This window comes from Cannabis sativa, chromosome 2 (genome assembly GCF_029168945.1).
Source record: "Cannabis sativa cultivar Pink pepper isolate KNU-18-1 chromosome 2, ASM2916894v1, whole genome shotgun sequence".
NCBI lineage: Eukaryota > Viridiplantae > Streptophyta > Magnoliopsida > Rosales > Cannabaceae > Cannabis > Cannabis sativa.
This window is the reverse complement of record NC_083602.1, coordinates 55,324,909-55,337,076: the sequence shown is the minus strand read 5'-3', so window position 1 is coordinate 55,337,076 and position 12,168 is coordinate 55,324,909. Positions and strand designations below refer to the sequence as shown.

The 12,168-nt window shown below is 35.4% G+C and overlaps 1 protein-coding gene across 1 annotated transcript; it reads right to left on the bottom strand.

Annotated features, from left to right (window-relative positions):
• Nucleotides 1–3,529: 3,529 nt before the first annotated feature.
• On the bottom strand, nt 3,530–7,596 carry LOC133035012 (uncharacterized). Its single transcript, XM_061110638.1, has 3 exons — nt 6,731–7,596; nt 5,323–6,403; nt 3,530–4,119 (listed from the first exon to the last, which is right to left on the bottom strand). Exons 1-3 carry the CDS (start codon nt 7,111–7,113, stop codon nt 3,826–3,828), a joined length of 1,758 nt encoding a protein of 585 aa, XP_060966621.1. The 5' UTR covers nt 7,114–7,596; the 3' UTR covers nt 3,530–3,825.
• Between the last annotated feature and the right edge of the window lie 4,572 nt (nt 7,597–12,168).

The window sequence follows — 12,168 nt, the reverse complement described above, 5'->3', positions numbered from 1 at the left end:
GCACCATCACTCTCGATCAAGATCGAAGTTCAGATAGATAGAAACTCGAAAGTGTTACCTCTATGGAAGGTCCGAACACTTGCAAAGATTTTGCAAGAAGTACAGGGAGTAATAAGGCTTCAACAAATCTCACAATAGAGATAGGAAGGACAACCAACATCATCACCACATGAAGAATTCAGCTGCAGTCACGCAAGATAATGATGACTGCTCAACGGATGGAGAATTATTCTCCATCTCGAAATCTTTAATGAACAGGGTATAGATTCTTGACTTCGGATGCATGTATCACATGTGTCCAAGTTGAGAATCATTTTTTGATTATAAATCAATTGACAGAGGTAAATTTCTAATGGAAAATGATCATTTATACAGGGTCATTGGAACCAAAAAGGTTGCCATCAAACATTATGATAGTGGAATCAAGGTGTTGACGAATGTAAGGCACATTTCGGAGTTAAGATGAAATCTCTTATCCCTGGGTGCGCTTGAAGATGATGGTTACAGATACAAGTCCATACACGGAAACTTGAGGATCACCAAAAGTTCGTTGATAGTGATGAAAGGTGAAAAGATCATTGTCTGAAGCTGATTGGAGTTAGCTGAGCCTAGAAGGGGCTAGGGAATAGCAGTGTTTAAAATAACGATTTATCACACAACTTTAACTTGAAACCAAGGTGGAGATTTATTGGTTATGGTTACAAGTTTTGTCATCTGGGAAGCTAGTTGTTATTCGAGAAAAAAGTTACAGGAAGCTTGGTATCCATCCGGAAAGCTTTGTTTAGAAAGTTGTGGCCAGTTCGGATGGTTCTTTCAGACAACTTGTCCTCCATAAGAAAAGTCTTGCCAGATAGCTTGTCACCAGTCTGGAGACGTACTTCTAGATAGCTTGTTGTCAGTCTTAAATGCTCATCCAGAATGCTTGTATTCATCCAGATAGTCTCGTGCGAATTGACTCTTCTGAATGTTCGTACTGAAAGTGCGTTACTAAAGTTGATATAATATGTTGCTGGAGTTGCCTTGGAGACTTTAAAGTGGCATTAATTAGTCACGATAGAATCAGAACAAGTTTTAGCAACTATACAAATCTATATATAGCTATTACCTTTGTAATCCATAGAATATCAGACCAATAAAAACTTGAGTGAAAATCGTGATTGTGTAAGGTTAGAATGAGAGAGTTCATACTAGAGAGAGAAAGTTCATCTTGTAATCTCTTTAATAGTGTGTGAAGATTTTTGTAACCTTATAAATAATATCAACAAAGATATGATTGCTATTATTCCAACCAAGAAGTAGATCGAGCATTGCACATGACTCAATTATTTGGGTATTTGGTTCCAGCCAATAATATCCTTAATTTACTGCTTATTAATTCATTATCTGGTTCTTGTGATTCTTTAATAGTATTATTCTTGATTGTGTGTTTATTGATTCAGTATATTTGTATTGTAAGTTATTGATTGATTCACAACAATCATTTTATAGTTAGTTAGATATTATTTAAGACAAAATTTAATAACAGATTTGAGTCTCTTAGAGAGAAAAAAAAATTAACTAATAACTAACATAAAGAGTGATTATTTGAATGAGTCAATCTAATTAGTATTTTTTTTAGAGATTTTAACACGTTCTAAATATTTTTAACATGTAACTTCTTCCTACTAACTACATATTGCGTTACCTTTTGTTTTATTAATAAAATCATTCATTTATATTATATCATAATAAAAACATGATCAAAATTAAAAATGAAGAAATCAAGTCTTTGTAGTAAATAATTAACTCATCTAAATCTTTTTTTATGAAGAACTAATCTAAATGTAGTCATCCGAGTCTTGTTGTATAGATACTTAAGTTTCTGAAATTATGAAGAGGTTTGATATATACTTCTCTCTAAAGATGTACTAAGAAAATGTGCTCTTTCATTGTGCAATCACCAATAATAATTTTTCTAGTGTGCATTGTGTCTAAATAATTAATTATATATTTTGTACTAGTATACATTATTATTGATTGTAACATGTAATATACATTTGGAAAAACAAAATCCTATATATTTGACTTTCAACTTACTATGTCACAAATTTTCAAAATAGGTGTGACTCAATGAACATTTTTCTTTTTACATATATACACGTAACACCCCAAACAAATTATGAAGACAAAGCCACTAGAATCTAGAGTATTATATTGTATTAGGAGATCAGCAAATAATATATCATGGTCCTAAATCATTATAGGAGTCAAACCTAATATTAAGCCAGAGTCAAATGTCAAAGTCAACTGGTCAGGTTGATGGTGAGTAGGAGAGGATTCCAGTTTCAGATAATTAGTTTGACTTGATATAGCCCTCACATGCAATACATGCATATAAGTTAATATATTATATCCATGTGTTCCCATGACTAGAGGGTGCCAATCCATGCCTCGACTTGCGTAAAATACAGGCTGCTTAACAAATAATTAACTTCATCTTTAAGACCATGTTCATGTTATATTCTTCACCAAAAACAAATTAGCATATAAATACTACACATAATGACATATGGTGCCTTTGTAAATCCCAATATTATCATCCACCTCTATAATCACAGAATTGGTTATGTTGCTTTGAACATACGTTTCTGTATTGTTTTTATTGTACATGTCTACTAATTACTATATATAATACTAACTTGAAACCTAGGATGTTTTTTTACACAACCCCCAATAATATATTTCTTTGTATAACTTGATTATGATTGATTGGATGTGTAACATAAAATAGGTAAACTATATTTACCATATAACTTCCATATGGAACTAAAAACTAGAACCAGATCAAGTACAATGACACACTAATCCCCAGTTGTTGGGACAGTGTTATTTTAAAACAGTTTATTTGGGATGGACCCTCTATTGGCTCCTGTTAGATAGCAACTACACAAACACAAAGGAACCACTTATTTTGGGAGCTTTGGTCCATTATAAGCTTCCTATCATATTCTCATCCAGACATTATAATATACAATTTCTTTGCCTTTTCACCTTTTCTTGTTAGTGTTTGTTGGATCTTGGGTCGCATTCTATTAGATGGACCCTCATTAAAGCTCTTGACTTTTCTTCTTCTTCTTCTTTTTTTTTTCCCTTCCAATTTGGGGTGTACTACTGTACTGCATTAAAAATAAAAATAAAGAAAAAGAAGAAGAGACACTCTATTTGTAGAGCTGATTTAAAGACTTTTAAGCTCAAACGTGTCATAAATAGTTGAACTGTCTTGGTCTTTTTCTTTCCAATAAAAACAGAAGAAGAAAACAAAGGCACCGAACTTTTCTGCGTAATTTATTGGCAAAGATATCAGATTTCTCTCTCTTTTACTATGTTTATCATTTATATCATTACCAATCATACTTTTTTACATTGTGTTTTGATAACCTTTCTTTTTTCCAATGGTTTCAATCATTATAATTGAGTAATTAATACGTAATGATTCTTTTTTATTGTTTAAAGTAATGTGAAATGCTTACTCATTCATGACAGCACAATATGAATAAAACTATATACTTTATAATGAATATTCTCATACCATCACACAGCCAATTATAGTGCGCATGGTCAAGACATTTTTTAACCTAAAAAAGAAAAAGGCAATACAAATAAAGCTTTTTCCATCCAGAGAGTTGGCTCGGAGTAGAAAGAAATATGAAAGAGGAACCATACATATATGCATTTACATTTATGCATACATATATATTTTATATGTATATAACAACTCCTATACTTACTTGGGGGCATTATCAATATCAATAGCAGAAGAAGCAGTCATATTAGATCCAAAGAAATTTATTTGCAATTGTTATTGTTGGGTCGAAGTAATATTGACAGAATTTCAGAAAACTGAGGTCGTTTTGATGGGCAATTGTTCCAGCACTTTGACATTAAAGACCTCAGCATTTGGGGACAGTCCTTCGGAATGTCAGGTCTAAGACCACAAGCAGCTATTCCCACGGCTGCCTGAACCGGGGAAAATGCTGAGTAGGCTGCCTCGCCGGTCACCATTTCCCAGATAATCATCCCAAAACTATATACATTACTCATCCAAGTCTCTGTCACACACTCTGGATCACCAGCAATTATCTGTAATCACCAACAGGGAAAGTTAAAAAATGTTAAAGGGCTATGTTATCTTCCATAATTGCATTTTGTTTTTACCACGAAACGTGTTCTGAGTGAGTCAATTGTGAATAGAAATATTACACTGAAAAATGACAGGACGTGTGTATAGACTGGTAATATATACCTATATTTTATAAGCTATTACATGTGTAAACCGAATCATCCAAAAGGCATTCATCATAATATTGCAATCATAGAAAAACTTATTTATAGGTTGGACATAAATTACAAACATATATAGTGTATTTTTGCATAATTATATACATGCAAAAACAAAAACAGTGAATATCATGGTCTGGTAAAGGTAAATCCCATGAACAAAGATGATGCTAAAAACTTAAAAAGCTCCATTATGCGGGCTCCACAACTAGATAATGTGCTGAAAGTAGCATTATCACAATAAAACCGAATTTTTTAGTGGAAGACATGAGAGTGCTTAAATAAAGGTAAACACTATAATATTGAAATGTAAAAGTAGTAACAATTATGAAGACATGTTATGCATGCTCAAACAATTATGTCGGGTTAGTGACATAAAGTCCCTTTTTTTCAGCGAGAATATAGTTATGGTGGGAACTTTAGTTGTATTCAATGGATCCAGATAACATCCTTGAGCACATAATACAACCAAGATGAACTTTTCCTAACAAAACAAACTGTCTCAAAATAAGCTGGTGTGGTTCATGGATGTATTCCTAAGAAAAGTAGCTCCTAGTTTATTCAATGGCTCAAGAGCACAAGTGAAGGTCACAAATGAAGTCAATTCCACCTTTAAGTTCTATTATAGTGTTATATTAAATATGTTTAGTTGCTATTGCTGCCCAAGTGCCCATATTCTAATGCCCAAATGGTCTCATCAATCAATTCACTTACACAATTGAGATGGAATAAAATAATAGTTTCCATGCACTTGGGTGTAGAAGATAGGCAATGAAATTTGGGTCTAATGGCAATCAGACGACAAACAAAAGAACACATCCTAAGTGCTTTTGAGTAAACCTATAATGATTATGCAAAACGTGTTCTATATGGAGATAAGCTTACTACTAGCTAGTGGGTGATAAGAACATGAATTACGAAATGGCATTATCGTTGCTGACAAATAGAAAAGCAATGGATTGTAAAGAAAAAAAATAAATGAATGAAGATAAACAGAAAACAAACCTCAGGAGCAAGCCAACGATAACCATCAGTCTCATACTCCAATGCTTCACCAACACTCTTGCAAACAGCTACTATACCCATGTCACCTAAACAAGCATTTCCTTGCTTATCCAATAAGATTCTCTGTGTGTTGAGATCTCTATAGGCAACTCCATGATCATTCATGAACTTGATCCCTTCAGCTACATCAGTAGCAATTCTTACTATTTCCTTGGTCTGAATCTTCTTGCTTTTAAGCATCAAGTCATAAACTGATCCACCTTCCATCAACTTGGTCACCACGCACAATCCATGATTCTCATCAACACAAACGCCATGGAACTGCAAAATGTTCTTGTGCCCACAAGTCATGAGCTCCAAAAGATCCTTTCTTAGTTCGAAGTTGTATGAATTACCCTTTTCACAACCTTTGAGCTTCTCGATTCCAACCTTCTTTCCCTTGTAAACACCCTTGAATGAGTTTGGTCCAATCTGGTCAATAAACTCGAGATTATCAGAGTTCAATAACCATTTTCCTACTTCATCCCCACCTGATTGAACCGTTTGCCACTCATCAACTGACACCACAAAAGATGAGGTGGGTAAAGGCATCTCAAGCTGCACTTTTTGACTCGAATTCTCTACCCCATTTCTACCATTTTGGTCACCAACGTCCTCTTCCATCTCTCCCAATTCTCTACCTTTTGTGTTCTCTTCTTGGCACCCACAAAGCCCGAAAGCGAACTTCTTTGAGGTTTGTTTAGGCTTCTTTACAGCTGATTTCAAGGCGCTTTCAATCCGGGTCTTGAAAGTTTTCTCCTGCCCAGCTTGAACCAGAAAGAGAACAACACCAAGAGTAGATCCTTTCCTCTCAAAGATCTGTATCTTCTTGCAGCAAATAGACGCACTGTCAAGTGCACCAGACATTACTGGCCACGAAATAGATGAGTTACAAGCAAATGTAAGCCTGAAAACACACCCCTGAATATCGTCTTCAGACACTTCTTGGATCAATATAGAAGGGTGGTCATCCAAGGCTGCCTGCTCTAGCATTTTTATATGAAGAAACACCTCTTTCATATCAAACCCTGCCTGAGCATAACTGTTCAAAATCATTGAAAAACAAAGTAAATTAGCTAAATTAAGACACACCCAAATACTCTGTTTGGATGCTAAGGAAACGATAGCACCAGGGAGAAATTTCAAGAACTAAAAATGGAATCTGTGAGCATCCTATCAAAAAACCCAAATTATATTGATACAACTGTTTTCCTTAAATTCAAGAACTATCAACTAAGCCTTTTCAGTCTTATCAAACGGGTGCTATTTCATTTCTTTTCTAGGCTGCCATTTTCTCTGCAACCAAACATCATTAAAACTCAATACAGAAACAAAAGAATAAAAAGAAAAGGCCAAGTTCAAAACGAACCTGAGTGGCAACGAATCGTAATGCTTGCGAATATTAGAGATGAGCTTCTCCGGTAACTGACTGCCAGGATAAAGCTGAGTGAGGTTCCGTACAACACCGCACCAAACGACCTTTCGACAACTCTCGATCTTGGCCGACGATGTCATCTGATCCCGAGCCGAGTCCAGATTCAACGAGTTTTTAAGCGAGGCAATGACCTCAGACACGTTCCGGCCCAACCTCTGAATCCTCTTCTGCATAGCCGATGGATCCTTCATTCCTGTACCAGAAGAACTCTCCGGCACCAAACCCTCTGATCTATCCTGGGTTCTCATCAGAACTTGTTCTACCAAGTCCTCGTCCGTACTAGCTCGACTGGACCAGCACTCCAAGGCTGCAGCCATGACTTACCAAAACTAAAAAAAAAACTGAAACCCAAATGCAAGTCACTCCCTAATCCAATACCCCTTTTTGGAGAAAATACCACTATCTATGATTCATTCATCAAAAAACTGAACGCCATAGACATAGAAAAAACAGAGTAGAGAGAGAGAAGAGAGAGAGTGAGGGGGTGGTTTGTTTCAGAATTCTCAGTCTTCCCATAATTTTTTTATCTGACAAACTATAAAATAAGGAAAAAGAAAAAACATTAATTAAATAATAAAATAAATAGAGGTGATAGTAAAATTAAAATGGTTGTTTTTGTCTTAAATTTGTGTATTTACACTAAAAAGAAAAAAGAAAAAAGAAAATTGTGTATTTTCCCCTAACTGTGAAAAATTCTATTCATGAAGTTCGTAACGAAATTATTTGGGTCTTTAATCTTTATCCTTTCTTTTCTTCTGTCACACTTATCACGATGGATGGAAAACTCATGTGTTGGTCTGGTCTCCTCACCTGATTTTCAATTGTCAATTTTTTTATTAATTATTTATCTACTATCTGCACTTTTGGTAATTAAAATTAAAAGAAAAGTGAAAAAAAACACGTGATGCTTACGTGTATTTTTTTTAAAAGAAAGCTTACGTGTTCCTTTTAAGCATTATAGGCATTTTACCTTAACGGTTTTATATATTATTTAGGAAAATTTCTATGATGTATTTTTAAACTTAAAATGAGCAATGTTCATTCAATTAAATTTATATTATTTTGTTAACAGTGGATCTCATCTATACTAAATGCATATGTAATGCTTTAAATCTAATTTAATTAGCAGAATAATTTAAATCTAATTTACAATAGTAAAAATATAAACAAAAAAATAATAAATTCTAAAGTTGAGAAAAAAAAAATAATTATAGTTAAAAATGGTGTATTTTCTTCTCTCTCTTCATAGGAAGGAGAAAGAAGGAACATCTAAAGCTTGAGATCAAGACCATCGGGTATGTGGAATTGGAGCAGGAGCCCCCTTCGATCTAGGAAGTGGATGTTACGAGCATGACTGAGGATTTTCACGATACCTAGTCGGAGTTGGGAGTGGATTTGGGCCAGTTGAATGAAGCATAGTTGGTAAACTCTGGGATTAAATCTTGGGCTGAGGAAGTGGAGGTGGTTGATTTTCAAACGTCGGCCAAGAATAATTGGAGCGAATTCAAGGCTAATCAGGTTAGGACCCCCTCAACTAGACTTGAATTCACTGAACCACTAAAACATGGAGATTGTTTTATTGCAAAAATTGATATAGAAGAGGTTGAACCTGAAGCTGCTCTATGGAAAAGCTTTGTAATATGTGTTGTCCTCAGGGCCAATCCCCCTTTTTGTGTCTCTGAAGGGTTTATCAAAAGGATTTCGGGGAATTCGGGCATAAATCATATCGTGAGGATGCATTCAGGCTTTACACTATTTAGCTTTAGAGATGAAGAGACTAGAGATGTTGTTTTGGAAACTAAGGTCATACACTTTGAAAAAAAATCGGTTGTGGTTAGATCTTGGTCCTCTGACTTGGACTCTTTGAAGATGGTAAAAAATGTCTCTATTTGGATTTGTCTTAATGGTCTTTGATTGTAATACTTGGGAAGGAATACTCTAAGTGCTCTTGTGAGTACTATAGGGAACCTGATAATGATTGATAAAGTTACCAGAGATCGCTCAATGATCAAATTTGCTAGGGTACTTGTTGATGTGTCTATTTTTAGTAAGCCTCCTACTAGTATCAACTTTGTCATTGAAAGAAACCAATTATTGGAGCAAGCTATTGAATACGAGTGGTTGCCTACTTCTTGTGCTGCTTGTGGGCTATTGGGACACAATATCAGCACATGTGCCAAAGACAAAGGTCTAGTCTGGACTAGAAAAGCTTTATCGAATCCAGGCAAAGGGAAAGAGATCGAGAACAAGCCTTTGGAGGAAAAAACTAATCTGAATGCTATTAGTAGCCCTGCTACAGATCCTATTACTGTAGATGAGTAGAAAGAGAATAAGAAGAAGCCAGAGAAAATGGAAGAGATGAACACTGATGTCGATAAAGTTGAACTTCAAGAAGTTGTTATGCAATAGAATTTCTCAGATGGTCAATGGATCACTCCCAACAGAAAAGGAACAAAGAAACAGTCTAGCTCAAAAACTGATTTGCCAGATGCTATAATAGCAAACACGTATGAGGCTCTACGGGAACCTTTGACCTTGAATGCTCCTTGTTCTTCTTCTCTTATCAATGGAGTGGTGTAATATCCTTTGCTGGAACATAAGAGGTATGAATAAAGTCAATAAGCGATAATTTATCTTGGATGTTTATCGTTTGAATAAGATTGAGATTGCCTTATTTTTGGAAACTAAAGTTTGTGATGAGAAAATAAATTGTATGGTGCACAATAATTTTCTTAATTGGGATTTTTATTTGAGTACTACTAATGAAGGTCGCATTTTACTTCTCTGGCAAAAGCCTTTTGTTCAGGTTGAAATCTTGGATGAAAGTGATTAGCTTATTCAATGTAAGATTAGAGTGGTGGGATTGAATTCAGATTTTATTCTTACTGCGATTTATGTTAAGAACACAGTTACAAAAAGAAAAGATTTATGGGGCAAACTTGGTGGCTTTAAGTATATTCAGCTTTCGTGGCTGGTTTTACAGAACTTTAATGCCATGTTCAACATAAAAGATAGAACTGGTGGTAGAGAGGTGACCCTTGTTAGAATCTTTGATGCCCGAAATTGGCTCTCGTTGGGTCAGGTGGTGCTTTAAAATGTACGGGAACCAATTACACTTGGTCAAATAAGCATGAACAAGGAGTTAGAATTTATTCTAAACTTGATAGGGTTTTAAAAATGAGAGTTGGTTGGACCTCTTCCCTGCCACTGAGAGTGTGTTTAACTTTGAAATTTACTTGGACCATAGCTATTGTGTTATCAAAAAGTTGGAGATAGGAAAATTTGGCACCAAACCTTTCAAATTCTTTAATTTTTGGATGGACCATTCCAAATATAAAGAGGCTTTTCTTGCCAACTGGTGCAAACCAATTGTTAGAAAAGGATTGTCTAAGATCATGGGTAAACCCAATAGATTGAAGCAATGTCTGAAGGGCTTCAATAAAGTGGAAATTGGGGATGTTTCTCAAAGCTTTTTTAAAGCCAAGGAGAGCTACATTAATGCCCAGAACTGCTTTGTTGCTAATCCTTATGCTTCTTGACAGGTTGTTGAGAACGATTCTAAAGAGATATTTGCTTCTATTGATAGAATGTATGCTAGTTTTTTGCAACAATAGCAAAATTTCTCAGTTGCATTTTGGCGATGGAAATAACTCTTATTATTTTCATGCTAGCATAAAAATGAAGGAGCAAAATAGAATTACCTCTTTTGTCTTTAATGGGAAGGTGATTGATGATTATGATAGTGTTATCTCCTATTATTTTGAACATTTTAAGAACTTCATGGGAGCGAACCGTTTGGTCACTAAGAATTTGAATGAGGAATGTTTGAGCTATGGTCATAAACTGAATATTCTTCAGCAGGTTCAACTTATAAGACATTTCTTGAAAAAAGATGAGAAAGATGCAATGTTTGGTAATCACCATTAAAAAGCCTGGGGCCAGACAGATTTAGTGCTAGTTTTTTTCAAGGAGTTATGGTCTTTGATCTAAGCTGAAATAATAGAGGTAGTTCTTTATTTCTTTGAAAAAGGAATCATGCCTAGAGACCTGAACACCACCACCATCTCTCTAATCCTGAAGGTTAATGCTCCCACTTCCCCCTGTGGATTATAGATCCATATCTTGTTACAACACGCTCTGTAAATGTATTTCCAAGATAATGTGTGCTAGATTGAATGAGATTCTGCCTACTTTGGTGCATGACAATCAAGAAGCCTTCATTAAAAATAGGGTGCTTGCTCACAACATCTTCATTTTTCAAGACCTCCTCAAAGGCTACACAAGAAAGAACATATTAGCTCACTGCTTGATAAAAGTTGACCTTAGTAAAGCATATGATACAGTTTATTAGCTCTTCATCTCAGACTTACTCGAGGGTCTGTGCTTCCTAGCCAAATTTATTGACTGGATATCGGTGTGTCTGTGTGGTACATCCTACACCCTTATCCTTAATGGTAGATTTCATGGCTTTTTCCAAGGGAGAAAAGGGCTCTAAAAGGAGATCCAATACCTCCTCTCCTTTTTGTGCTGGTCATGGAATACCTCACTCGACTTCTAAGCCATTTCTCAAATACAAAAGGATTTGACTTTCACCCCTTTTGTAAGTCTCTTAAACTTATCAATCTTTGTTTTGCTGATGACTTGGTCATCTTTTGTAAGGGAAATCTATCCTCTCTTCATATTGTTCAAAAGGCTTTTTCTAATTTTTGTGATGCTACAGGTCTAGTAGCCAACATATCTAAACCCTCCACCTATTTTGGTGGTATCTCAGCTGATCTCGAAAAGAGTCTTTTGGACATTGTAAATATGGAAGAAGGATTATTTCCCTTGAATTATCTTAGAGATAAACTGCATCCTAATAAATGGAAATATACTGTGTTGGTATAATTGAAAAAATTCAAAAAAGTCTTCATGGAAGGAGCAGTAGGCACCTTTCCTTTGCTGGTAGAGCTTAATTAATCTATTCAGTTCTTTTGGGCATTAGAAATTATTGGATGTACATGGATTCTGGCTGTTTCCATAGTCTTCTGCATGGCGACCATTATATCTTGCATCCTCCTATTTTGTTCCTTTTGCGCGGCTAGTTCAGCCTCATGATCAGCCACCTTTTGCCTTAAGGCCAGTAGTTCGGTATAACTGCCATCGTCATAAGCATCATACCCTTCTTGGTTTCTTCATACTCCTCGTCATTTGTTTCGTCTTGTTCTTTAGTATCCACGTTTACTCGTGAAGCTGCTTCTTCATCCCCTAGATTCTAGGAGTCTTGGGGGGGGGACGAGACTGACGTGTATGGTTTCTAGTCTCCACCATTGTACCTTGAATCTTCTGTTGGTGTTCTTTGGACAAAGCTTCCCACAACTCTCAATAAAAGC

Bases quoted from the DNA above. Each gene is read 5' to 3' on its own strand.
- LOC133035012 (XM_061110638.1), bottom strand. From the start codon at position 7,113: ATGGCTGCAGCCTTGGAGTGCTGGTCCAGTCGAGCTAGTACGGACGAG. The intron at 6,404-6,730 runs GTTCGTTTTGAA...GATTTTGAACAG, and splicing joins TACGATTCGTTGCCACTCAG to TTATGCTCAGGCAGGGTTTG. The intron at 4,120-5,322 runs GTTTGTTTTCTG...TGGTGATTACAG, and splicing joins ATCGTTGGCTTGCTCCTGAG to ATAATTGCTGGTGATCCAGA.